General features: G+C 40.1%; 1 protein-coding gene across 3 annotated transcripts in view; it reads left to right on the top strand.

The window, feature by feature from the left end:
- The window catches only part of depdc7a (DEP domain containing 7, paralog a), a 32,045-nt gene extending 5,751 nt beyond the window's left edge, over window positions 1–26,294 (top strand). For 2 of the 3 annotated variants that reach the window (XM_079620068.1, XM_079620067.1), the window contains exons 2-9: window positions 4,176–4,608; window positions 6,466–6,596; window positions 16,928–17,120; window positions 18,687–18,907; window positions 20,030–20,172; window positions 22,474–22,599; window positions 25,060–25,138; window positions 25,320–26,294. In XM_079620068.1, the coding sequence (XP_079476194.1) occupies window positions 4,184–4,608; window positions 6,466–6,596; window positions 16,928–17,120; window positions 18,687–18,907; window positions 20,030–20,172; window positions 22,474–22,599; window positions 25,060–25,138; window positions 25,320–25,534 (1,533 nt within the window). In that variant the 5' untranslated portion in view covers window positions 4,176–4,183 and the 3' untranslated portion in view covers window positions 25,535–26,294. Of the gene's footprint in view, window positions 1–408; window positions 562–4,175; window positions 4,609–6,465; window positions 6,597–16,927; window positions 17,121–18,686; window positions 18,908–20,029; window positions 20,173–22,473; window positions 22,600–25,059; window positions 25,139–25,319 lie in introns of those variants that run through there. The other variant, XM_079620066.1, reaches the window with a different exon arrangement.

Below are 26,294 nucleotides of genomic sequence, written 5' to 3'. Positions count from 1 at the left end.
TGTGAAATATAACATACAGTTCAAATTATAAAAGCATTTTTGCTTTATGTTAGTCAACACATTCAAATAGGCCAGGTCTACTTCTTTAAAGCACAACTTTTAAGCTTACTTCTTTTTCACAAAGGTTATACACAATTTTACACTACTGGAACGCCAATACATTTCTTGTAGACCTTAAATAACACCTCTAAAACACTGTAAAAAGCCCAAATAAGTTCCTTTTGTCTTTATAACCGCATTATTTACATTTCTAGTGGTGCTTGTTTATCATCTGCAAGTTTCGGCGACTCTGCTATAGTGTAAAAATGAAGTCATTATAATGCTAATGATCTGTCGACTGCCCTAATTACGTCACGAGGAGGGTGTGTGTGTGTGTGTGTGAGTGCGTGCGCGCGGGCTGCTGCTTGCCGCTGGCTTGTGTGTGTGTGTGCGTAGATGAGTTTAGAGCGCGCGAGTGTGAACATTATTTAGATTTACAGCGCGAGACTAAAAGGAGATGCTTTACATTAATACAGCGACGACGCGAGACATGCAGCTTTAACCTGAACTACAGACGTCCAGGTAACGTTAGGTTTCTGCGTGTACAACTGGCTGCTTTTATTTGAGTTATTGTGGTTTGTGCATTTGCCATTTGAATGCTGTAAATCGGCTATTTCGTTTTTTAATCAAACTTAACTAAAAACTAAATTCCAAAATTCATATTAAAAATAGAATGCGTATGATTGCATTTTATGTCTGAAATTGTATGCTTTTTTTTCTTTGCGTTTAAAACAGTTTTGTAATTTGTTGTGTGTAATGGTTAAAAACTGATTTTCCGTCGTAGGGTATTCAATTTAAATGCTAAAGTGAATTTAGTTACTTTAAATAGGTAGTCATGTTAATTTAAAGAGGTTTAGCTGGCAAACGTTTTAATATAATTGTGTGCATTTACAGTAGCCGGAGGGCAAAACCCGTTTGGCTTGTGTGCTTGACAAACTATTAGAGCTCTTATACACTTAAGACAAAGTAGAGTTTGTGTTTGTTTTCGACCTGTTTTGTGTCATATTAACAATAGCCTAGTGTAGATGTGCAATTATTAGGTGTTCTCCCTCTGGGATTATTTATCTGAGTGTTGGGCAAACACAGCAACGTGTGCTGTCCATCAGGAGAGGAGTGAAATCCCATCAGATGCTGTCCATCCATGGGGACAAACACCATGGCGACTCTTCTAATAATAATGTCCCCTAATGCATGTTGTGCAGATCTAATCTGAAGCATTATGATACTGCTATTTTATTAACAATTAACAAAAAAAGGTATCATGATATGACCATGTTAGAGTGGTCATTGTGGACATACCATGGTAATACTCTGCTGTTCTTTGAAGTACTTTGGAGTACCATGTGACATTGTGTTACGAGCCGACTTTCCATACCACTACTGTATCAACAGTGTTTGTGTGAGGTTCATTGACATTTATAAGGAATAAAGGTAGCACTTTATTTTACAGTCCTGTTCCCTTGTAGTTGTTACAATAACTGGGTAATAACTAGGTAACCCTGAACTTAAACCTAACCTTAACCCATATAGTTACCTCATATTAATTAGTACATGTAAGTGCTCGACTCATACTGTAAAATAAAGTGCAACTGGAATAATTTCAAATGGTTACCTTAACATAAAAATCTCAGCAAGTACTAGTTGTTCAACTAGCGGCATGCAAATGAAATAAAGCCTACATGACGTGAACATAACAAGGAAGTTATCTTATCAACTAGTTTTTCAGATGGAGAGATTATGCGTTATTGTCATCTGGTGATTTTAGTCAAATCTAGCTAATGGGGAGAAACTGAATTCGTTATCAAGTTTCTGACTTGATAAATAGGCCTATTGCTATTGTCCAGATTTGTACATTTGCTTGTTAAGCATAAAAACTGTGATGCTCAAACTTGTGAAAAAGAAATGTGCTTAGTCGCATTGAATGTCCATCTGACTGTAGTATACTTACAATCTTAAAACCTGTACTTGTAGATCATATATGAATGAAGTAAAAGGCCACCTAAGTGTACTTACAGAGAATAAAAGTTTTACATTGAAGTAGCCTACATTTTCAATCATGTTTTAATAATCTTTTGTCATGCTTTCAAAAAGTGTGTTGACTAACATACAGTATTTAGTTATAATTTTTACGGTAGTGTCTTCAATATTATATTTAACTCGATAAGTTTCAAAAGAAATCACATTCAACTATATTTTATTTGACCATAAATGCTTGTCAGCACATTTTGCAGTACATTTGCACCATATTTCAAAGTCAATAAAAGTAATTATGAAATTATAAATATGTACTTAAGTCCTGGAAATAAGTGTCCACATAATGAGTTCAGTTTGATTTCTTGCATAATGCGTATTCTTTTATTGTTTCGTTGCTCTTCAAAAAGACGTTCTTTTTCACAAGGGCAAACAATGGCTATATTCACACAACTAGCTGCTGTTTGCTGCGTCCCAGACTTCCCGGGAAAACTCTTGAACTGCGGCGTCTAGAGAGAATCTTTTATATTGCAGCCAGCTGTTGTTCACTTGAGCCTTCATTGAGACTAGGTGTGTGTGTGTGTGTGTGTGTGTGTGTGTGTGTGTGTGTGTGTGTGTGTGTGTGTGTGTGTGTGTGTGTGTGTGTGTGTGTGTGTGTGTGTGTGTAATCACAACAGTTGTCCTGGAGGTTTCTAGCCACCTCTAGTAAATATCCTGATCCCTAATGGGTCATTTAGACCTTCATCATTACATATGATGGCACATAAAATTCATCAGGAAACACTTCTAGCGAGAAATGATCAACCTCCCCCGGATTGTGAGGAATTGATCTTGGCAGCAGATGCTCTTTGTGTTGGAAGAAGGATCTGTAAAAGCTTTCACTTCAGTCCAGCATTACACCCGTGAGAAAAAAAGATGGGAAACGTAATGTTCTGCAACCGTCACGTTGATTATAATGATAAAGTGCCGTATTTAAATACGGGTAAACTGAAACCTCTCGGTCCAGCTTCAAAAAGTCTGAAGAAGCTTCCTTTTGTGGACAATATTCCAGTGTTAACAGTGTGTGTGTAATTTATTGTTATAATTGATTTTAAACCGTATTAAAGTGCAAAACTTTGGCATATACTATATTGGGATGTGCCAATATTGTCATATAATGTCTAGTTTGTGTCCACCGTGATACATGACCCTGGATCACAAAACCAGTCACATGACGCACGGGGATGTCTGTGGCAATAGCCGACAATACATTGTTTGGGTCAAAATTATATTTTTTTCTTTTATGCCAAAAATCATTAGGATATTAAGTAAAGATAATGTTCCATGGAGATATTTTGTAAATTTCCTACTGTAAATATATAAAACATGTATTTGTGTGAGTGAATGCAGCACAATCGTGCACATAAATGTAAAACTTTAAAGGAGATTTTCTCAATGTTTCGATTTTTTTTGCACCCTCAGATTCCAGATTTTCAGATAGTTGTATCTCGACCAAATATCGTCCTATCCTATCAAACCATACATCAATGCAAAGCTTATTTATTCAGCTTCCCGGTGATGTATACATATCAATAAAAAAAATGACCCATGTGACTGGTTTTGCGGTCCAGGGTCACATATGAAGTAAAGAAACTTCCAATCAATCTAAAGCATCATGGAACCGTTTTAAGTACGACCAAGGACGAAAACTGTAATGATAATGATAACTATAAAGTTTAATAATTATCCTAATTCGATGAGAATAGGTAAGTCCTCACCCCAAATATAACGATATTGATGACAGAGGAACAATATCATTGGAATTGCTTTCAGAATGATGTTTTTTCTGCTAACGAATGATAAAAACATTGACAGCCAATCACAATCTATTCTCTTTAAAGAGCTTAATTTAAAGAGGCAGACGACATAATGTTCTCGTTATCGTCCGCTGGTGTTGAGGCTAATATAGTTTTTTGCTATCGTTCTTGGTGTAAACGGACCTTAAATCTGTTAAATCAAGCTTATAAATTTTCCCCTGGGGGATTAATAAAGTAAATCAAATCAAAATGTGTGTCCTTTCAGTTCAAAGCTAGACTTATTTAATGTGTGGAAATTCAGAAAGTTCAGTTTGAGATGATTATTCTGGAATATCATTGGCGTTTCTCATCCAGTCCATCTCTCGACAGACACGGGAATGGCTGGGAAGCCATTCCGAGCCACGTACATCTGGACCAACATCATCAACAACCTCCAGACGCAGGTGGAGGTGAAGAGGAGACGCCACAATCTGAAAATCTACCATGACTGCTTCCTGGGGTCCGAGGCCGTGGACGTGGTCCTGGCTCACATCATTCAGAGCAAAGTCTGTGGGGACGCCGAAGTGCCCCGTTCCAAAGCGGTTCGCCTCTGCCAGGCCCTCATGGAGGCCCGGGTCTTTGAGGCGGTGGACACTAAAGTGTTCGGGAAAGAAAAGAGGCAGGCGAAGTTTGAGGACAGCAGCTGTAGTCTATACAGGTTTCTAAACAGGCCGACTCCCAGCACATCAAGCTCAGAGAACATTGAGAGCGGATACAACTCTCACAGCACACAGAGGAACACGTACAGCCCACCCTACGAGAGGTAGGCATCTCACAGCACTGCTTCCCCAGGTCATATCACCTCTCTGCCCAGACAACAACAGAGTCGGCCCAGATCCGGCACACTTCTGGTGCGCGTTGAATCCACCACATGTGGCCGGATCTGGGCCGACTCTATGTTGCTCTTTGGGTGCGTAACCACTGTCAGATATGTCCCAATGAAGAAACTTGCAGACTTGTGCTTCTGTTCTGAGAATTCTGTGTTTATTTACTCGCCCTCATGTTATTCCAAACCCGTATGATTTTTTGTCTTCTGTGTTATACAGGTGAAACTCAAAATTAGAAAATCAGGCAAAAGTTCATTTATTTCAATAATTCAACTATATAGACTCATTACATGCAAAGTGAGATAATTCAAGCCTTTATTTGTTATAATTTTGATGATTATGGCTTACAGCTTATGAAAACCCCAAATTCAAAATTAGAATATTGTAAAAAAAGGTTTTCATACGCTGAAAGCCATAATCATACAAATTAGTCTATATATTTGAATTATTTAAATAAATGAACTTTTGCCTCATATTCAAATTTTTCGAGTTTCAACTGTCCTTTAAAGTCAATTCTTAAATTCTACATTCTTAAAAATATCTTCTTTTTATTTTACGCAGAAGAAAGAAAGTCGAACAGGTTTGGAACGATACAAGGGTGAGAAAATTATGACAAAATGTTCACTTCGAAGTCAATCGAATTTGTCCCAGACAGCAACATAGTGTCAGGCCGGATCTGGGCCGACACTATGTTGCTGTCTGGGACAAATTTGATTCACTTCAAAGTGAGAAAAAAAATGAAGACAAAATTAACATTGTCGAAATTCTGAAAAAAATTATTAAAAAAATAATAATAATTATATATATATATATATGTAGACTTCAGATGCAAAAGCCTCTAAGTGCCATCTGAAATGTTCTTCTAGAATGATAATTTTTATCAAGATTGTATGTTTATGTTCAGTTTATTCACTTTAATGGCAATGTAAATCACCTATTAACTGTCATTAAAGTGAAATTACTGAACTTAAATATACGAGCTTGATAAAAATGCTCATTTTAGAAGAACATTTCAGATGGCACTTAGAGGCTTTTGCATCTGAAGTCTTCACATATATATATATATATATATACATAATTTTTTTTTCAGAATTCCGACAATGTTAATTTTTGGTGAACAAAGCCTTAAAAAATATGTTTGAAGCAGTATCTGAAAATATGTGGCACGGATAACAAAATGTATTGAAAACAACAGAAAAGTGCATCGCGTTTCCACTTCCAGACGATCACCAACTAAGATAGAATTGTTTTCGAACCTTTCTAATCTTGTTAATAATTTATGTGTCATCAGTTTTGATTCTTTTTCACAGGAAAACCGAGAGATCTGCTGGGTATTTCTCTGAATTGTTTTCTAGAAAGGTCCTCAAACTTTCCCACGAAATGTCATCATCACAGTGAATCATGAACTACAGCCCATATGTAGGATGCGTCCGACAATGCATACTCTCTTGAGTGTGTACTTATTTTGAATAAGTACTGACTTTGTGAGCGCTAAAAAAGTATGTTCTAGAATAAATATGTGTAGTATGAATATAATGTGGACGTACTACATTCATCATGTCATTATCATGTGACCTACCAGCATCAGTTATCTCTTCACTTCCATTCACACACACTTGAATTCTGACACTTCTTTTGTCACATATGTTTTTCGCTACTAATAGGAAAGTATGCGATATCGGATGAAGACTTGGTGATTCCTACAAGAATGCATGAAACTTGTTCAGTTTAGTTCTTCATGAAAACAATTTCAGACTTATAATATTCACTTTATTTCCTGATGTTTTCTTCAGGAAAGCGGATTCTGTGTATTCAAACAACTCTCCTGTCAAAACGGATAAATCTCTGGAGGATGTTTTAGGAAATCTGAACATGAACGCAACCAGCACACCACAGAAGATGAATCTGGGCTTATCACAGGAGTGTAAGTCTTCATTAACGTCATTAAACACAATTTCAGCTCAGTTTGACATATAATTTGACATTTTTGAGTGTAAACACCACAGATCACTATATACACACCAGGGATTTTTAACATTAAATGATTTATTCTTGCTAAAGGAAGTTAACCCCTTAACCGGCATCCCCTTTGTTTAAAGGGGTCATGACATGAGAAACCAAATTTGCCTTGATCTTTTGGTATATAAGAGGTCTTTGTACCATTAAAACGTCCTGCAAGTTTCATAGCTTAAGACGTCCTCCCCATTATAAACGAATCATTTATTTAATCAAGCTCTAAGTACAGCTCGTTCTGGATCCATGGTAAGAAGTGACGTCACGGTACGAAGTGACGTACCAGCGTTTGCATATGACCGCCTCCAGCACAAGACAGCTTTAAGCGCAAGGCAACTACGCTCATTTCGTATCATTGTCGCGCCCGCGCGCTGCGCGCCTCACAAGTGTTCAGTCGACGGACAGCGAGTGGGTCTGTGTACAGGGAAATTACGATGCCGCAGATGTGCTGTTCCTGGCTGTGGACAAACAACATCTTTGAATACGCTGCGTGAAGTGAAGATAATGGGTAGACGCTCAGTCTAGGTGCTAATTCTGGGTTTATCACCAGGTTCACTCAGATGTGTCGGCCAGAACACCACTTAAGGCCAAATATTCCAGAGTATGAAATGAAGAGCTGAGAGAAAGTTCTTATTATTCCGTTTATTCTTTGCTTTTTCTTGTGTGAGTGAGTTTGAGGGTGAATGTAATTTTGAGTGTGTGTGTGGTTTCTATAAAGAGAGAAACAAAATACAGATGAATAAAGGAAACATGAATACACTCATTCCTCCTTAAGCACTAATATACATTACAAACATAAAATAAATAATAGTCAGAATATGACTATATATCTCTTAAACTCTAAGAATGTAAGAAGAGAGAAAGGATTCAAACACTTATATGGGATTCTCAGATTTCCTACTATGCACTAAGTTACCAATAACGTAAATATAACCTTCTGTCGTCTATGATATACTTCAAAGCCTCAATAGCGTTCCAGATAATAATATTTAACGCCACTTTTTGCTCAACCAAAGTAATAAATATTCATAACAACAAATAGTAAAGTATAAGCATGTCTTAACACGATGCTGTGACATATTTTGACTCGACGTACTGAATCAGATGGACTGAAGCTAGAAAGTAACGTACGAACGTGGATATAATCAACACAACGGTCGCGTAGCGACCCTTAACCTCCTAACTCTCATCCATAGCAAATAGCAGAAATAACAGCAGACAAAGAAATACAATATCACGAGTAATGCAGCAGATATACTTACTTTCCTCATTTACGCACACTCTGAAGAAAAGTGTCCCTCACAATTATCATCCGACCGACGATCTCTATCTTACAGCATACTAACAACTGTGACAACCAACCGACTATCTCTATCGTACTGCATACTAACTGTGCAACGTCAGATATACTATACAAACCAGCGCGCGCTTTACTGTCACAAGCACTGAATACACGGGAGTAAACATGAAACATAAAGCACAATATGGTCTAAATACTAAATAATTAATACTAAATAAAGCAAAACTAACATAACTTTGGGGCCTTTTCTACAGCCGCCCCCGAATGTATGTAATACATTCGCTCATCATTAAAGGCAACAAAGTTCTATGGCTGGGGTGTAGTGGCAGGAGTGGAACCATCTCCATCTTCTCCAGAAGGAAGTGCAGGGAGGACAACCAGCCTGGCAACTGGCCGGGTGTAGATTCTCTCCTTCACCTTAACATCAGCGGACCTGATGTGCCCGTCAGGGCTGGGATGAGTCTTGACTACTTTCCCAATGGGCCAGAGGGCCCTCGGAAGATGTGGATCAGCGATCATCACTACACAGTCCCCTGCAATATCAGCTGGTGTAGCCTGCCACTTCTGGCGAGCTTGCAGACTCGGCACATAGAGTCGGATGAAACGGGCCCAAAAGTGATCAGCCAAGATTTGTGAGTGCTTCCAGCGGCGGCGACAGATGAGCTCACTTTCGGGGTAGACTACCTGAGGTAGTGAACCATCAGGCCGCCCCATTAGAAGAACACTGGGAGTCACTGGATCTGGGTCGCTGGCATCTGAAGACACATAACCCAAGGGCTTACTGTTAAGGATCCCTTCTACCTCAGTAAGTACGGTGCGAAGCACTTCTTCTGGAACAGGCTGAGCACCGACTGTGGCATAGAGTGCGCTCTTAACTGAGCGTATCTCCCTCTCCCATACCCCTCCGAAGTGGGGAGCTGCTGGGGGGTTAAAGCGGAAGGAGATCTTCTGTGGTGCAAGGAGATGTTGTAGTTCATTAGACATTCCAACGAAGGTCTCACGGAGTTCTCGCTCACCTCCCTTGAAATTTGTCCCCTGATCGGAGAACAGCTCTGCAGGCGTTCCTCTACGGGCAATAAACCGTCGAAGGGACATCAGAAAAGCATCTGTATCAATAGAGGTAAGGAGGTCCAAGTGCACCGCCCTAGTTGTGAGACACTTGAAGATGATCCCCCATCTCTTCTCTCGGCGCCGGCCCACTTTGATCTCAAATGGCCCAAAGCAGTCCATCCCTGTAGAATAGAAGGCGGGCTTGAAAAGGCGCAGACGGGCTGATGGCAGGTCTGCCATCTTCGGCACTGCAGGTTTTGCCCTCCATCGCTGACAGTCAGCGCAGCTATACTGGTAGCGGCGGACAGCCTCACGCCCTCGCAGGATCCAGAAGGAGCGTCGAAGCTCTGCGAACACCCGCTCTGGGCCTGGGTGGCGGAGGCGGTTATCGAAGTCTTTGATCAAGAGCGTAGACACTCGATGACCTGGGTCTAAGATGACTGGATGAAGAGTGGTCAGTTCTAGGCCTTCTGCTCGACGGAGTCGTCCTCCAACACGAATGAGCTCTCCCTTTTCATCCAGCTCTGGAGATAGAGTGCGAAGTCGACTGCTGCTGGGGACTGGTTTACCAGCTTTCAGGAGGCTGTACTCCTTCTGAAAACTATCCCTCTGAGCCCTCTGAAGTATTAACTGTTCAGCCTGTCGGTAGTCTTCAGCTGTGGGCTTATCATTAGAGTTGGCCGCCCCATGCAGCTCCTGCACTGTCCCTTCCAGCAGCTCCTTCCACGAGCCATATTGGTCCACATCTGAAGTCGACTGGCTTGATGCAACTGCGGCGACCCCACAGAAGATAGACTTGCGCAGCTCTGAGGTATCTTCTGCTTGGTCAACAGTGGGGTCTACTGGCCATGAGTCTGGACTGGTCAGGAGGAAGGCAGGTCCCAGGCTCCATCTATTTGGCTGAACAAGCTCTCGCAGCTTCTTCCCTCGTGTTACGTCATCAGCAGGGTTTCTTGCGGTATCAACATATCTCCAGGTATGCTCGTCAGTCAGCTCCTGTATCTCGGCCACGCGGGTGCCCACAAAGACCTTAAACCGGCAGGATTCAGACCTCAGCCATGTCAGCACCGTTGTGGAATCTGACCAAAGGGTTGTCCGATCAATGTGGATGGTAAGCTCCCTCTTCAGCACCTGTGAGAGCTGTGCACCAGTAAGGGCAGCACAAAGTTCTAATCGGGGCATAGACTGGAATCGCTTGGGAGCGACTCTGGAACGGGCCATCAGGAATGACAGATACACTTCACCGTGTCTGTCAGTGGTCCGGAGGTACGCCACTGAACCATAAGCCTCTTGTGAGGCGTCGCAAAATACATGCACCTCTCTCTGAAGACCGGAGATGTCCACGGACTTCGACAGGTACGGTCGGGGCAGGGTGACTTGAGGTAAGACTTTTAGTTCTTCTTCCCAGTCTTTCCACTGCTGCAGAAGCTCCTGCGGTAGTAGTGGATCATCCCATCCCCTGTGTCTGTCCCAAAGGTGTCGGACAATTATCTTAGCCCTGGTGGTGTAGGGTAGGATGAACCCCAAGGGGTCGTACTGACTCGCCAGCACCTTGTAGATATTACGCATCGTGGGAACACCGTACTCCACATGACGATGCTTGTAACCAAGGACATCAGTGTGGAAGAGCCAGCTTAGCCCTAGAGTAGATTCTGGGGTATCCGTCTTGTTCTGAGCCAGCCATAGCTCAACACTAGCAGAGCAGCTCTCTTCTGGTAGATGACTTATTACACCTGGTTCGTTGCTGGCCCACTGACGTAGATCGAAGCCTGCAGACGCAAGAAGGGCTCGTAGTTTGTCGACTAGATGCCTCGCCTCAGCAATAGTGGGGACACTCTGGAGGCAGTTATCTACATAAAAGCATTTCTGAACCGATATCCTCACCTCTTCATCTGGCTGGCTGTTATCGGAGACGTGGCGTTGTAAGGCGAATGTGGCACAGCAGGGGCTACATGTTGTACCAAACGGTAGCACCTGCCACTCGTAGACTGCAGGAGGTCCTTCTTGACTGATGTCGCGCCAAAGAAACCTGAGCAGAGCACGATCTTCTGGGAGGAGGCGAACTTGGTGGAACATGCCTCTGATGTCTCCACTAACTGCAACTGCATGCTCTCGGAATCTTAGCAGAACTCCCAGTAGTGATGCTCCTAAGGTCGGCCCAGGCAGTAGATGATCGTTGAGGTTCTGCCCTCGATACTGATAGGAGCAGTTGAATACCAGCCTATTCTTGCCATTATGGCTCACCATATGGTGAGGGATATACCATTCCTCACGACCCTCCTCGTCGGAAACTTTCGGTCCACACTTGATGACAGAGCCCGCCTTTATAAGTTTGTCCATCTCCACTCTGTAGGCTTCTGCCCGTACAGGATCTCTGGCCAGTCGCCTCTCTACACCTCGTAAACTGGGCATTACGGCTTCTTTAGTAGCCTGAAAGAGCGGCATGTCTTTACGGCGGAGCAGCGGGGTTGCGTAACGGAGAATGCCATCAACCTCTACCCTGATGGTTTTGGCCTCCAGGATGCTGATGGCCTCTTGGTCCTGCCTTGAACGAGTAACTAGTTTCTCGCTTCTGAATGGAACAGTGTCGACCTGCCATAATCTCTCAACATGTTTCATCAGCTCGCTCGCCTGGGGTGTTACTGTTGTAAATAGACACTGCTGTGGTTGGGCAAGGTGACGGACTACACTCGCTGGGCCCTGCAGAGTCCAGCCCAGCCTTGTGCGGATGGCAGCAGGCCCACCTGGAGGTCCCAATCTGACAGGTTCAATGGGAGTGACGAGATGGGGATGGTCACTCCCAATAAGAAGCAGGGGCTTGACATTTATAAGAGTCCGTATGGGAAGGCCAGTGAGGTGCTTGTAGGTGCTCCGGAGTTGCTCCATGGGGTAAGTATGGGCAGCTAGTCCAATACGACTACTGGTGAATGCACCTATAATCTTGAACTTGGTCTTTGGCTTTGATGGCGAAGAAATGGAGAACGACACTGATGCACCACAGAGGATCTGCACTTCTTCTCTAATTGTGCGTAGTGGTAGGTCCTCTTGAATCCCCTGCACACCTAACTTCTCTGCAGCATCTGGCAACAGCATAGTTCTCTCTGAACCGTCATCAAGTATTGCATAGGTGTTGATTGATTGGTCACCATGGTGAATGCGGACTTTGACAACTTTCAGAAGGACCCGACTGCCTTCAGTGGGTCTGTCTAGATACAGAACCTCTGTAGTGCCCCTTGTGCCTTGGCTTTCTGCTGCCAGTGTTGACGCTGCCACCTTGGGTGACCTCATATTCACCTCATGCAGCACCTGGAGGTGTTTTCCTTGGCAGAGGCTGCATGTCTTTTTTAAGTTGCACTGGGCCGCCTGGTGTGGCCGTGCACATCGCCAACATCTCTTGTTACTCTTTATCCATTCAGTTAGCTGATCCTTTGTTAGCCTGGATACCTCTGTACACTGGCTAAGGTAGTGTTCCTCGTTATTGCAGAATGGACAGTATGGCTTGCTCTTGTTCCATTTGAAGGAGCTGCTTGGCACTGGAGCCTCAGGTTTCTTAGCGGTGTCCTTCACACCATGGAGAACAGTGGTAGGTAGCTTGCCCTTCCTACCCTCATGTCTGGACACTGGCTTCTCCCGAGCTCCTCTCACAGCTAACTGTCCTTCAGAGTCCTGACACCAAGACTCGTATTTCAACCAATCTGAAAGATTAGTTAGGGTGTGGGTTTGTGTGCCCTGATGGTACATGCAGCGGCGAAACTCAGCTCTCTGCTCAGGTGGCAGCTTGCTCAGCAGACGAGCAACATGTGAGCCACACTGTAGTTCCACTTCACCCTCATGGCCTAGTGTCTTCAGCATTCCCACAAGTGACTGTATCTGGAGTGCAAACTTCTCAAATGCAGCAAAGTCTCCCCGCCTTATGTCTGGTGAGTCCATCACAGCAGCAATACGCCTCAGTGCTATCTGATGTGGTTGGCCAAACTTGTCATTTAGGGCAACCATTGTGTCTGAGAAGGGTGTTGGGGAGTTAAGGTAAGCATCTGCTATTAACCTGGCTTCTTCTAGTTGCAGGTGATCGACCAACACTTGGTATTTAAACAGCTCAGATGCATCATGTGGTAAGAGGTTCTCCAATGAGATCTTGAGCCGTGCAAACTCACTTGGGTCCCGACTTGAGAAGTTGCGGATTGTTGGGCGTGGCCCACGGTAACTTGGCTCTGGGACATTGTAGTTATGACCCTGAGGTGAGCTAAAGGGCAGAGGTTTGGTCCATGCCATGCCTGGATGTCGCTGTTGGGGCGTTGGGTTGCAGCCAAGCTCACTCCGTTGACCACCATAAGCTGTAGGGTACTTGGGCTCAGCTGGAGGTAATCCGTGTGGCTGCGGCAGAAACTGAATGGGCTTGAACCAGGGCGGTGGATGACGGCCAGTGTCATCCCATGGCTTTGCAGTAGGAAGGGCCCCACGTGCTGAGTGATTAACTTGTGGTTGGCCCACAAACATGTCAGGAGCTGGGGCTGGCAGTGCTTCTTCCTTAGTACTTGGAACCTCATCTATTCTCCTAATAAGCGAATGTAGCATAGGTGGGTCACTAGGCAGAAGTTTGTCGATTACTGGGTCTGGCCATGGTGGTGGTGCAGGCCAATCATCCTCTTCCTCTGCTTTAGATTCACTTTCAACAGGTGGCCGTGACGACATCACCGTTAACTCTGGCTCTCTGGTATGAATAGAGGTTGGACTCTGCATGTTGCGAACAGCATCTACTAACTGTCTTATGTCTGCTCGCAACGCTCTAAGCTCGACTAAGTCTGATGCCATGTGCCGCTGTGTCTGCTGCAGGAGGTGTCTTTCATGACGAATGTCATCTAACTCAACTTGGCTCTCCTCCTGTGGATGTATGGGGTTCAGCGCTGAAGGTAGGGGAGTAGAGTAATCTCGTACCTGTTCCCTAAACTCTCTCTCTGGAAACCGCTGGGGGGCTAGCTGATTCTTCTGGCTGTGCTGTTGGTTATCCGTCCTATAGCCCAGGTCCATCTCCTGAAGAATAGCATCCCGCCTCTGCAGGCGAAGGGGAGAGTCATAAGGGGAGGTGAGGGGTGTCATCCTGGCATTTCCCTCCTGGTGAGTACTCTCTAGTTCCTCTCTGTACCTCTCATCGATGTAGCCTCTATAATCAACCTCATAATCTGCATAGCGCACAGGTGGGCGAACATGCCGTCTGGGACGTGCACCACTAGCATCATACTCTGGATGTAATTCCATCTCTGACGTAAACCCAGTGATCCGGCTCGAAGGACCATCAATGAAGTGAAGATAATGGGTAGACGCTCAGTCTAGGTGCTAATTCTGGGTTTATCACCAGGTTCACTCAGATGTGTCGGCCAGAACACCACTTAAGGCCAAATATTCCAGAGTATGAAATGAAGAGCTGAGAGAAAGTTCTTATTATTCCGTTTATTCTTTGCTTTTTCTTGTGTGAGTGAGTTTGAGGGTGAATGTAATTTTGAGTGTGTGTGTGGTTTCTATAAAGAGAGAAACAAAATACAGATGAATAAAGGAAACATGAATACACTCATTCCTCCTTAAGCACTAATATACATTACAAACATAAAATAAATAATAGTCAGAATATGACTATATATCTCTTAAACTCTAAGAATGTAAGAAGAGAGAAAGGATTCAAACACTTATATGGGATTCTCAGATTTCCTACTATGCACTAAGTTACCAATAACGTAAATATAACCTTCTGTCGTCTATGATATACTTCAAAGCCTCAATAGCGTTCCAGATAATAATATTTAACGCCACTTTTTGCTCAACCAAAGTAATAAATATTCATAACAACAAATAGTAAAGTATAAGCATGTCTTAACACGATGCTGTGACATATTTTGACTCGACGTACTGAATCAGATGGACTGAAGCTAGAAAGTAACGTACGAACGTGGATATAATCAACACAACGGTCGCGTAGCGACCCTTAACCTCCTAACTCTCATCCATAGCAAATAGCAGAAATAACAGCAGACAAAGAAATACAATATCACGAGTAATGCAGCAGATATACTTACTTTCCTCATTTACGCACACTCTGAAGAAAAGTGTCCCTCACAATTATCATCCGACCGACGATCTCTATCTTACAGCATACTAACAACTGTGACAACCAACCGACTATCTCTATCGTACTGCATACTAACTGTGCAACGTCAGATATACTATACAAACCAGCGCGCGCTTTACTGTCACAAGCACTGAATACACGGGAGTAAACATGAAACATAAAGCACAATATGGTCTAAATACTAAATAATTAATACTAAATAAAGCAAAACTAACATAACTTTGGGGCCTTTTCTACACTGCGAAAGATCCAGACATCAGGGAAAAATGGATGCACTTTATTTTTTGCGGACGTCTCAGTCACGGCAGTGTTAGTTTAAGCGTTTGTTCTATACATTTGAAGGATGACTGTTTTGAGAACAAATCCCAAAATGATGCTGGCTTTGCCTGAAAACTGTTGCTCAAAGATAAGTCCGTGCCGACTATTCTGGGCTCAACAACGACGACGCAAACTGTAAGTAATGTATTTAAAACTTTAAACTACTTTTTAAATACGCCGAATCCGCAAATGTTCTGGCTGGGGGCATTAATAATTGATGCATAGGCACTGACGTTAGCCAATCATAACAGTGGGCGTTAACACTGAACTCTTAAAGGGGAAACACCCCCAAAACAGACTGTTTGAATCAGAGGATGAGAAACAGGGTGGGAAAAGGTCATAAATCACTATATTTTAAAAGTTTTTGTAAAACAAACTATAGTAATACTATAATTGCACCTAAGGGAACATAATAATAAAATAAAAAAAACCCATGTCATGACCCCTTTAATAGACATGAAAATGCACATTGACTTAAATGGTTGTAATTCAAGAATTCTTTGGAATATAGATGTAAGATTGGTCTTGTTTTAAAGAAGACATTTGACAGATTTAGAAGTGAAATAAATTAAGAAAGTTAAACAGAAAAAAGATTTAGAAGTTTGAGTTTTATGAAAATGTACAATGTTAAAAATTTAATTATTCAGATTTTTTATAAAATATACATTTTCAAAACCTGGTGGACTCTAAAAATGCTAAAAAAATCAAAGCCAAAAATCTGAACAAGTTGTGTTTCAAATTTTATGTTGATATCTCAAAAAAATAAGCTTTCAGTGAGATTTTGTTTGGGCGCTGTACCACACTTCTCCACTAGTTGACATTACTGCCCATATAAGAGCGCCTCCATTTCCATATGTTGTTTGAGTCTGAACCATTATTTTGTACAATTTTCATACAATTTATAAAGTAGACATCCTATTCAGAAGAAGTATTGGAAGTTTGGCAGATTTTGAAATGAATTCAATCTCTAAGAAACAAAAAGATCACGTATGTGCATTATAGCTCACTGCCACATCACAAATGGTGAATCTATAAAAAAAAATCTCTATATTCAAAACATTTTCAGACCTTTTTTCTAAAATAATTGAATGGATGCTCTTGGAATGAAAACAAACTGAGGTTTCTACCATTCTTTCATGATTTTTCATGTTCATCACTATTTCAAAATAAAAGTCTGAACATGCCTTATGAGTATGAAAATATTTTTGTTGCAAATTGATAAATTACGGCTCCTCTGTAATGTATTTTGAAAATCAGTCACCAAATATGTAACCTAGAGATTGTATGCTTTCAAATGATACATAGTTTGTCAAGATTAGTTTAGGTTTAGTATAGAATATTACTGTTTTAAATATGTAATGGCTGTGCCAACATAAGGGGTTAATGCAGTAAATACTGGATGTTTTATTAAGTTAAAGCATCAAAGCTTACGTGTGTGGTGCCTGTCTGTCAGTGATGGATGAGATATGGCGGCAGCAGACGGTACTGCGGCTCCTGCAGCTGATTGAGCTGCCTCTGCTGGAGAGCCTGCTGGAGGGTCAGGAGAGCCCGCGTCCACCCCTCCACAGCATGGACAGCGACCCAGACCTGCTCTACACCAGCAGCTACCTGGACCGCGAGATCCTCAAGGCCTTCAGCGAGGCTCAGTATGATCATTACTTACATCTCTTTGTTTCTCTCTTTCTATCCTTTTTCTTCTGGGGTGTTTTAGTGTTGCATTGAATGACAAAACTAGAATTTACTTTAAGTGTTCAGTTTAAAGTCATTTTTCTTATCCCAGACTATAACCTCAACGATGAATCAGACATGTTTAGTAGACTCAGAAGGATATACCATATAACGTATTTAAATCTATATAATTAAAGCAACTCTATGAAACTTGTGGCCCTCTAGTGGTTAAACAATGAAACTGCATGCGGCTTGTGGAAGAGCATTGTTTTGGTTGTGCTTCGGCTCTGCATGCACAGAAGAAATTGAGTTAAAGGAACACGCCGAATTTTTGGGACTTTAGCTTATTCCCCGTATCCCCCAGAGTTAGATAAGTCCACACATACACTTCTCATCTCTGTGCGTGCCGTAACTCTGTCTGACGCACCCACCGCTAGCCTAGCTTAGCACAAAGACTGGAGGTAAACAGCTCCAGCTAGCATACTGCTCCCAATAAGTGACAAAATAACGCCAACATTTTCCTCTTTACATGATGTGATTTGTATAGTCACAGCGTGTACAAATAACAAGGTCACATGAGACACAGCCATCTTCTAACCGTATACATACTGGGAACTATATTCTCAGAAGGCAAAGCACTGCTACTTCTGCGGAGTGATTTGCACAACACTGAGCGAACTCTCGTCTCCTCATCGCGGGGCTTCTCAGGCGCTGCGAGCAAATCACTCCGCAGAAGTTCTGAGAATATAGTTCCCAGTATGTATACGGTTAGAAGATGGCTGTGTCTCATGTGACCTTGTTATAGATTTTTATTGATTTTAAAGAATTACAACTAAAGTCAGGCGGGTACTTTGAAATGCACAGGCGAATATGTATGCAGTTACCCGCAATTTTTCTTATTGCACTCTCTCAATAGCATTTTGTTGTTTTTTATTTTAAAAAAATTACATTGTGTAGCTTTAAATATTGTAGAAACCCGCCTTTTTCATCTAACACACTTTCTGATGAATGAAACCTCTTTATAATATGATATCTTATATAACTATATACTTAATAATACTATATCTTCTGATTTATAATGTATTAGCATTTTAAGTAGGGCTGTCAAAAGATTAATCGCGATTAATCGCATCCAAAATAAAAGTTTGTGTTTACATAATATATGTGTGTTTACTGTGTATAATTATTTAGATATATATATATAAAAAAAACAATCATGTATATATTTAAGAAAAATTGGTTATATTTATATATAAAATATTTATATATAATATAAATTATATAAATGTATATACAGTATATAAATGCAATTATTTCTTAAATATATACATGAATGTGTGTGTATTTATACATAATAATTATACACAGTATATTATGTAAACACAAACTTTTATTTTGGATGCGATTAATCGCGATTAATCTTTAGACAGCCCTAATTTTAAGTGTTCTAAATGTCGGATTTGACTTATTTTGAATCATTTGTATTTTAAATAATTGGGATTTGTGTGCTGCTGTATCTGATCTCTCCATGATCTCTTTAACAGAGCAGATAGCTGGATGTCAGCAGCTGTGGACTGTCTGGAGTTTCTCCCGGATCAGCTGGTGGTGGATGTGAGCCGAGGGCTGGCCAAGTGTGCCGAGGAGACGTCCCAGTACAAGCAGCTCCTCTACGGGGTCCTTGTCCAGCACTACGGCCAGTCTGAATACCCGCCGCTGCTCAGCAACCACGTCTTTGACATCCACTCCGGCGTCTCCGAGCTGCTTGGTGAGACATCAGTACACTATATGTTAGCTTGACTTTTATATAAAGCGAAATGTGCCTTATTAGTGGCCCTTGTGAAAAAGAAGTACACTGTAGCATACTATTAAAAAGTAATAAATAATATACTTAAGTGTGAACTGAATGTAATGGTTTCAAACACTTAATTGCATGTTAATTGCAATGAAATTAAAATGTATTACAATTACTATTTATATTTAATGTAGTTAGTTGAACTTAAAGGATTAGTTCACCCAAAAATGTAAATTCTGTTATTAATTACTCGCCTTCATGTCTCTCCAAACCCGTAAGACTTGGGAACACAAATGAAGATCTTTTTGCTGAAATCTTTCTGACCCTCCATTGACAGCTACGCAACTACCACTTTGACACTTCAGAAAGTCCATAAAGGGATCGTAAAACTAATTAATATGAATTGAGCGATTTAGTCCACTTTTTCTGAAGAGACACGATCACTTTATACGATGAACAGATTTAATTGAGGCTTTTATTGCTTTTTTGACCCACTTAAGTAGGTCTGAAGTACATTCATAATTGTAATTTCATAATTAAAATGGTTAAACTGTTCTGTAAAATGTACTGACAAGCATTTACGGTAGACTAAAATTAAAATATACTGTAATTTATATTGAAACGTTTATGTCATGTATTTAAATATATTGGTAATTAATTACACATATGTGATGATGAAGTTGCAATTAACTACATTTGAAATATTTAAATGTAATACTGAATAACACTACAGTAAAAAAAATGTCAGTGAATTCATCAAAATAAGTGTACTTTAAATCATAACAAAGTATTATTGAAACATAATGATGTACTTTAATGTAAAACTTTTAATTCAAAAAAGTTTAACTTTTTTTTTTAAACTCTTTAAGTACACGTTAAGTTTCTTTCATTTTATTAAGTTTGTATTTTATTTTAAATATACTTTTAAGATAGTAGCCTACAAGTACACATTCAATTCATTTGAGCACACTTCTTTTTCAACTGGAAGGCGACTGGCATGTTAGAATGTTGTTTAAAATCGGATACTCATCACTGTATTATTGCACTGCTATATTACATTGTTGTGTGTGTGTGTGTGTGTGTGTGTGTGTGCAGTGAACGGGAAGCAGGAGCAGGCGCTGGAGTCTCTTCAGCTGTGTCTGAAACTGCAGGATTCGCGCAGTAGAGAGGAGCTCCGCCGGTTACTGCGCTTCATGGCCCTCGCCGCCGGCCCTCAGGAGATCAAACTGCACAAAGAGGTCTAGTGAGGACGGAGAAATAAATAAATCATGACCTGGCTGTGTTAGTGGTGGGCGATATACCGGACACGATTAACCAGTAGAAATTTGTCAACTGGTAGAAACTTTGGACTATCATCTCTATAGCGGTTACGCTCGTGTGACGTTGCTGTGCTGCGCGGTCATGAAAGCTTGTCGTTAGCATGCAATTAAGGATTGTGGTTTAAAAACAAGTGATTTTAAAACGTTGAAACACGTTTCTGAGCGCTGTCTAAGAGACGTGCAGACATAAAGACGCAGTTCATAAAGCGCGTGAGAACTGAACTGAGTTCTTCTTGCCGCGTTTTTGCCCATGTTGGCAAGTATCATCGTAAATAGTGATGCACCGATCATGATAATTCATGGCCAATTCCGATCCAAGCATACTGTCCAATTCCGATACCGATCTCTGTTTTCTTTTTTTTCCTTAAGCAACAAACTAGAAAGGATACAAGTATACATAAACAAGATGTTTATTCGGTATTTAACAGGCCAAACAGCTTTTGACTGGTACTGACATAGCATTTAGCTTTTGTTTTCAAATTGGGTTGAACTTGAAACTACATAAATCTGGCCTTAAATAAAAACATTAACTGTAACCATGTGAAATTAACAACTGCATAGTTCACTACACAATCGACACACATTCAACAAATCAAAACCAAGATTTAATCAGCATTCAGCATTAATTTTTTCGGTGGAAAGCAAAAAGGTCTTTACCAGTGAAACGAAAAAAAAAAAAAAAAAAGTAAATTATTCTAAAATGTTGAATCAAATAATGTTTAGTGCAACGAGTAAAACAAAGATGCTAGAGCAGGTGCTTTTTAAATCAAGTTAAGTCAATGTCATTTTAAGGTAAAAATAAAAATGATCATCCTCCTATACAGAACTGACGTTTACTACTAGCTTTTCATAAAGGGTATCCAAGTTCTTCTTTACAAAAAGAAGCGTGTCAGCTTTGTCACATGTTAGTCTGTTTCGCTTCTCATCCAACACACGAGAAGCTGAGCTGAACAAACGTTCTCTGTCTACGCTAGTGCAGGGCGCCGACAGGTACTCTCGCGCAACTTTAGCACTTATTTATTTTAACATTTATTTGTGCGCCGGCACACTAACGGCTGTTCGCTTCTTGGTATCTGTGGCTCAGACTGGTACCTCTGCATTTCCAGTGCAATGCTTCCACACAAATTAAATTTTTGCGAATGATTCAGATTCTTAAGTAGTCCGTGCACGCGGGCGCACTTCTGGAAAAAACGTCTGCCCTCAAATTCTGCCGTCAAACCTACGTCATCAGAAAAGGAACGCCATTCCAGACCGGAAGTAACTTTTCAGACTTTGATTAAAGATTACCACGGCAAAAAAATGTTTTCTTGGTATTAACTTGCTCTGATTAATTGTTCACCACAAGACTAGTAATATTATGCGCTAACAAAGTAAATAGGGTCAATTTTGATTTAATGTCGACTTTAAATATCTGCTGTTGTCTGTTAATTAAACAACTAAAGAGAGAAAAGATCTCACTGCTCTCGACTGAATCGCTTTTCTATTTCTTATTTCTAGTGCTTGAAGTTTTTCAGGTAGACTTTTTTTTTTTTTTTTATGAATTAGTTTCTTTGTTCTTATTTTATCACTGACTATTTACTTGTCTTTTGTAAGCTTGAGAAGCTTTCTTTACTTAGGCTAGTATTCGTTTTTTTAATTTTTTATATTGAAATTAGTGACAAGAATTACGAAATTTCAATAGTTAAAAAAAAGATTATGTCATAAAAACCTTATTTAAAGCAAAATTAACTATATATTGAAATATATCGTTATCGTGAAATAAAATTACTCGTTTGATTATATAGATTTTGGTCATATCGCCCACCCTTAGACTGTGTTTTTATGCTGATGTAACTCAATTATGTTATAAAACCAATAATAGAGGACAGGATGTATGGGGTATGATTATGGTTGATGAGCGCTCTGGTTTATTTTCTGAATGATATTATAGATGAACATCATATTTGCAGAATGTATTTGGAGATGTGGAAAATGAAAGCTGGATCGTCCAGCATTCTTGCTGTTAAATTAGACCAGTGCACAGTATGGCAGTGTTGACATCACACAAATGTGTCATTGTTAAAAAACATGGAAACTAAAGTGATTTGCAGTTGCCATGCTAGTGAAAAGACAATGAATTAAACAGTCGCTTTTCTATTTATTTCTATTTATACCTACATGAATTCAGTTCCTACATCCGTACAGACAATTGACAAGCTGTTTGTGTGTGTTGTTCTGTAGATAGAGAACAGGATGGCAGTAAAGAGAGCGTTCTCCAATGCCATTGTGTATGGAGCTAAATTAGCCAAGGGGAAGGTGGATCTTCTGGTTCTTTTCATGATGGACAACCACCACGACCTCTTCAAGGTGAGTCGGCAGCTCAGACTGACCTCAAAACACAAACTATTTGCACTGTGTGTGAGAGTGGCTGACTAAATACAACCAGTCATACATGGTATAATAAACACTAGTTTGGTGTCAGTAAGAAATTCTTTGAAAGATCTCTCTTTCAAATAAATGCTGTTCTTGTGAACTCTATTGATTGAAGGGGAAAATGTATCAGGGTTTACCCAAAAATATTTAGCAGCTCAACTGTTTTCAACATTGATGATAATAAGAAATGTTTTTTCAGCAAATGAGCATATTATGGGTTCTGCAGGATCACGTGACACTGAAGACTGGAGTAATGATCTGAAAATCCAGCTTTGCATCATAAATTACATTTTAAAATATATTCAAATAAAAAATAGCTATTTTAAATTATAATAATATTGATTTTACTGTATTTTTGATCAAATAAATGCAACCTTGGTGAGCAGAAGAGACTCCTTTCAATAACACTAAAAAATCTTACAGACCCCAATCTTTTGAATGAGTTTATGCCATATACAGTGGCTTGCGAAAGTATTCAAACCCCTTTATTTATTTATTTTACATTTTGTTGTGTTGCTGTCTTATGTTAAACTACTTTAAATTTATTTTTTCCCCACATCAATCTAGACTCCATACACCATAATGACAAAGCAAAACAGTTATTTGTAATAACTTTTTTAACTTATTCATAAACTTTTCTGGGACACTTGGAATTTCATTTTTGCGTCCAATTTCGCTTATAGATGTTAGCTTGTGGATGTTGGAGTTAACCTGTGCAAATTCTATTGAATTGGTATGATTTGGAAAGGCTCACACTCAATACAAGGTCTAACAGCTGGAACTGCATATCAGAGCCAAAACCAAGCCATGAGGTCAAAAGAACTGCATGTAGAGCTCAGAGACAGGATGGTGTCAAGACACAGATCTGGGGAAGACTACAACAACAACAACACAATTCTGCTGCATTGTAGATTCACAGAAGCATGAAGCCTCCATAATCCTAAAGTTCGGAACAACCAGGACTGGCCAAACTGAGCAGTCAATGGAGAAGGGCTTTGGTTTGAGTGCTGACCAAGAAGATGATCCTCTAGTTGAGCTCTGTGATCATATATGGAGATGGGAGAAATTTGCAGAAGGACAAACATCAATGCAACACTCCACTTATCTGGGCTTTATAGCAGAGTGGCCAGACTCAAGCCTCTCCTCAATGAAGACATGAAAAAACCCACATGAAATTTGAAAAAATAAAACAAAAGCACCTAAAGGACTCTCTCAGACTGTAGAAACAATCTTCTGTGGCCTGAGGAACCTCAGTTTCAAGCATCATGTCTGGAGGAAACCACTGCTCATCTCCTGCACAATACCATCCCAACGGTAAAGAGCGGTGGAGCTTCATGCAGCGTCTGAGGGACTCGTCAGGGTGGAAGGAAAGATCAACGCAGAAAAATACAGAGATAGCCTTAATGAAAACCTAGTCCAGAGGAATCAGAAGCTCGGACTGGGCAGAAGGTTTACCTTCCAACAGGACAATGACCCGGAGCACACGGCTAAGACAATATAAGAGTGGCTCATGGACAACTCTGTGAATGTCCTTGAGTGGGCCAGTCAGAGCCTGGGCTTGAACCCAATCGAACATCTCTGGAGAAACCTGAAAATATCTGTCCTTCGGCGGTCCACATCCAACCTGACAGAGCTTGAGAGGATCTGAAGAGAAGAATGGCAGAAAAATGGCAAATTCAGATGTGCAAAGCTTCATACCCAAAAACACTTGAGGCTGTAAAGATGCTTCAACTAAGTACTGAGTTAATGGTTTGAATACTTATCCTTTTTAATAAATGAGCAAATTTGTTACAAATAATTGTGTTCCTTTGTAATTATGGTGTATGGAGTGTGAATTGATGAGGAAATAAAGTTATTTAAAGTAGTTTAACATTACAGCAACATAAAATGTGAAAAAAATTAAGGGGTTTGAATACTTTCACAAGGCACCGTAAATATACAGGTGAAACTCGAAACGTTATCGTGCAAAAGTTAATTTATTTCAGTAATTTAACTTAAAAGGTGAAACAAATATATTATATAGACTCATTAAATACAAATGAGATATTTCAAGCCTTTATTACATAGTTATCATTTTGATGATTATGGTTTACAGTTTATGAAACCCCAAATTCAAAATTAGAATATTGTGAAAAGGTTTTCATAAGCTGTAAGCCATAATCATCAAAATTATAACAAATAAAGGCTTGAAATATCTCACTTTGCGAGTAATGAGTCTATATAATATATTAGTTTCACATTTTAAGTTGAATTACTGAAATTAACTTTTGCACGATATTCATATTTTGCGAGTTTCACCTGTACAACATCATCGTATTTCTGTGCCTGAAGTAAACTGACAGCATGGACCCTCAAAATATTTGCACTAATAATTTGATTGCCTTTCTGCTCTAGATTCCCGTCACATTGCACAACCTTGTAAGTGATAAATTTGCCAGTATCATCAAAGGAACAGATCCTGATCTCATTACAGGTAAAACTAGATGTTGAAAAATGTATTTACGTTAAGTTTTTCATGCTGGTTATTTTATGATTTTTTTATTTATTTAAGGTAATACCTATAATCAGAAATCTTAGTAGATGTTTGTCAGATGTATTTGCAAGTAAAACACTGCGGATGCATGACCCTTTATTTAAAATCTTGCCTCTTGCAGGAACAACATACTGTCGCCGTCTCTCGGGAAAAGATTACATGGAAACGGTTCAGAAAACTACCAGAGAGGAGCTTTGGACATTACTGAAAACAATTCACGAGAACACCAAACTTTCTTTGAAAGAGAAGCGCCGTCTGCTCGGACAGTTCTACAGAGGCCATCCTGAAATATTCGTGCAATATTTTGGCAACAGAATATCAAATGTTTATATTTAATAGGAATTTTAATTGATATTCCAAATATTGTATGTAAAGAGTAATTTGTATGTTGTAAATATGTATATATTGTAGAAAAAAGAACTGAATACTACTTCTCTTATGTCTGTAATTTGTTGGACAATTAACACATTTTCCTTTTCTTCATCAAAATTATGACATGATATCATCACTTATTATCCTAAAACTACCTCCTGTTGTCAGATCACAACTTAAACTTCCTATAAATCAGACAAATATGTTTTTAAAAGAAAAATTGTCTACAAAATGGAAGTCTAGATAGACTTGAAGATCCTGAAGGTCCTCTTTCTGTATTTCACCGGCTTATAGTTCATTGTTCGACAATTACTGGTGGCATGACAGTTTGATGGTTAAACATCAGACTAATGATGGTGGATTATAAGAGACAAACCCCAGAACAACACATCTGCATGTGTTCAGAATATGAAGGCAGGAAATAGGTGTGTTGTAATTGCAGACAGATGTGGAAGTGTGTGTTGTGAGGGGAACATCCGTGCGCATGCCGTCAGTTTCTGTCTTGAGATTGTATTTGGACATCTCAAGGCACGATACTAACAATAGCCTTTGTTAAAAGCATATGTGAACTTATTTATAGTGAGAAAACTATAAAAAATAAAAAATGTGTTTCAATCATATTTGTGGGATCCAGTGTCACATTGTACCGACAAATCAGATATAATATATGTACCTGTAATGACAATGAACATGAGATTTGTGCTGGTTGGAGGTACATTTACAC

The sequence above is a fragment of the Phoxinus phoxinus genome (assembly GCF_949152265.1).
Source record: "Phoxinus phoxinus genome assembly, chromosome: 8".
In the NCBI taxonomy this organism is placed as follows: Eukaryota; Metazoa; Chordata; class Actinopteri; order Cypriniformes; family Leuciscidae; genus Phoxinus; species Phoxinus phoxinus.
This window is presented reverse-complemented; position numbering and strand designations above follow the sequence as displayed.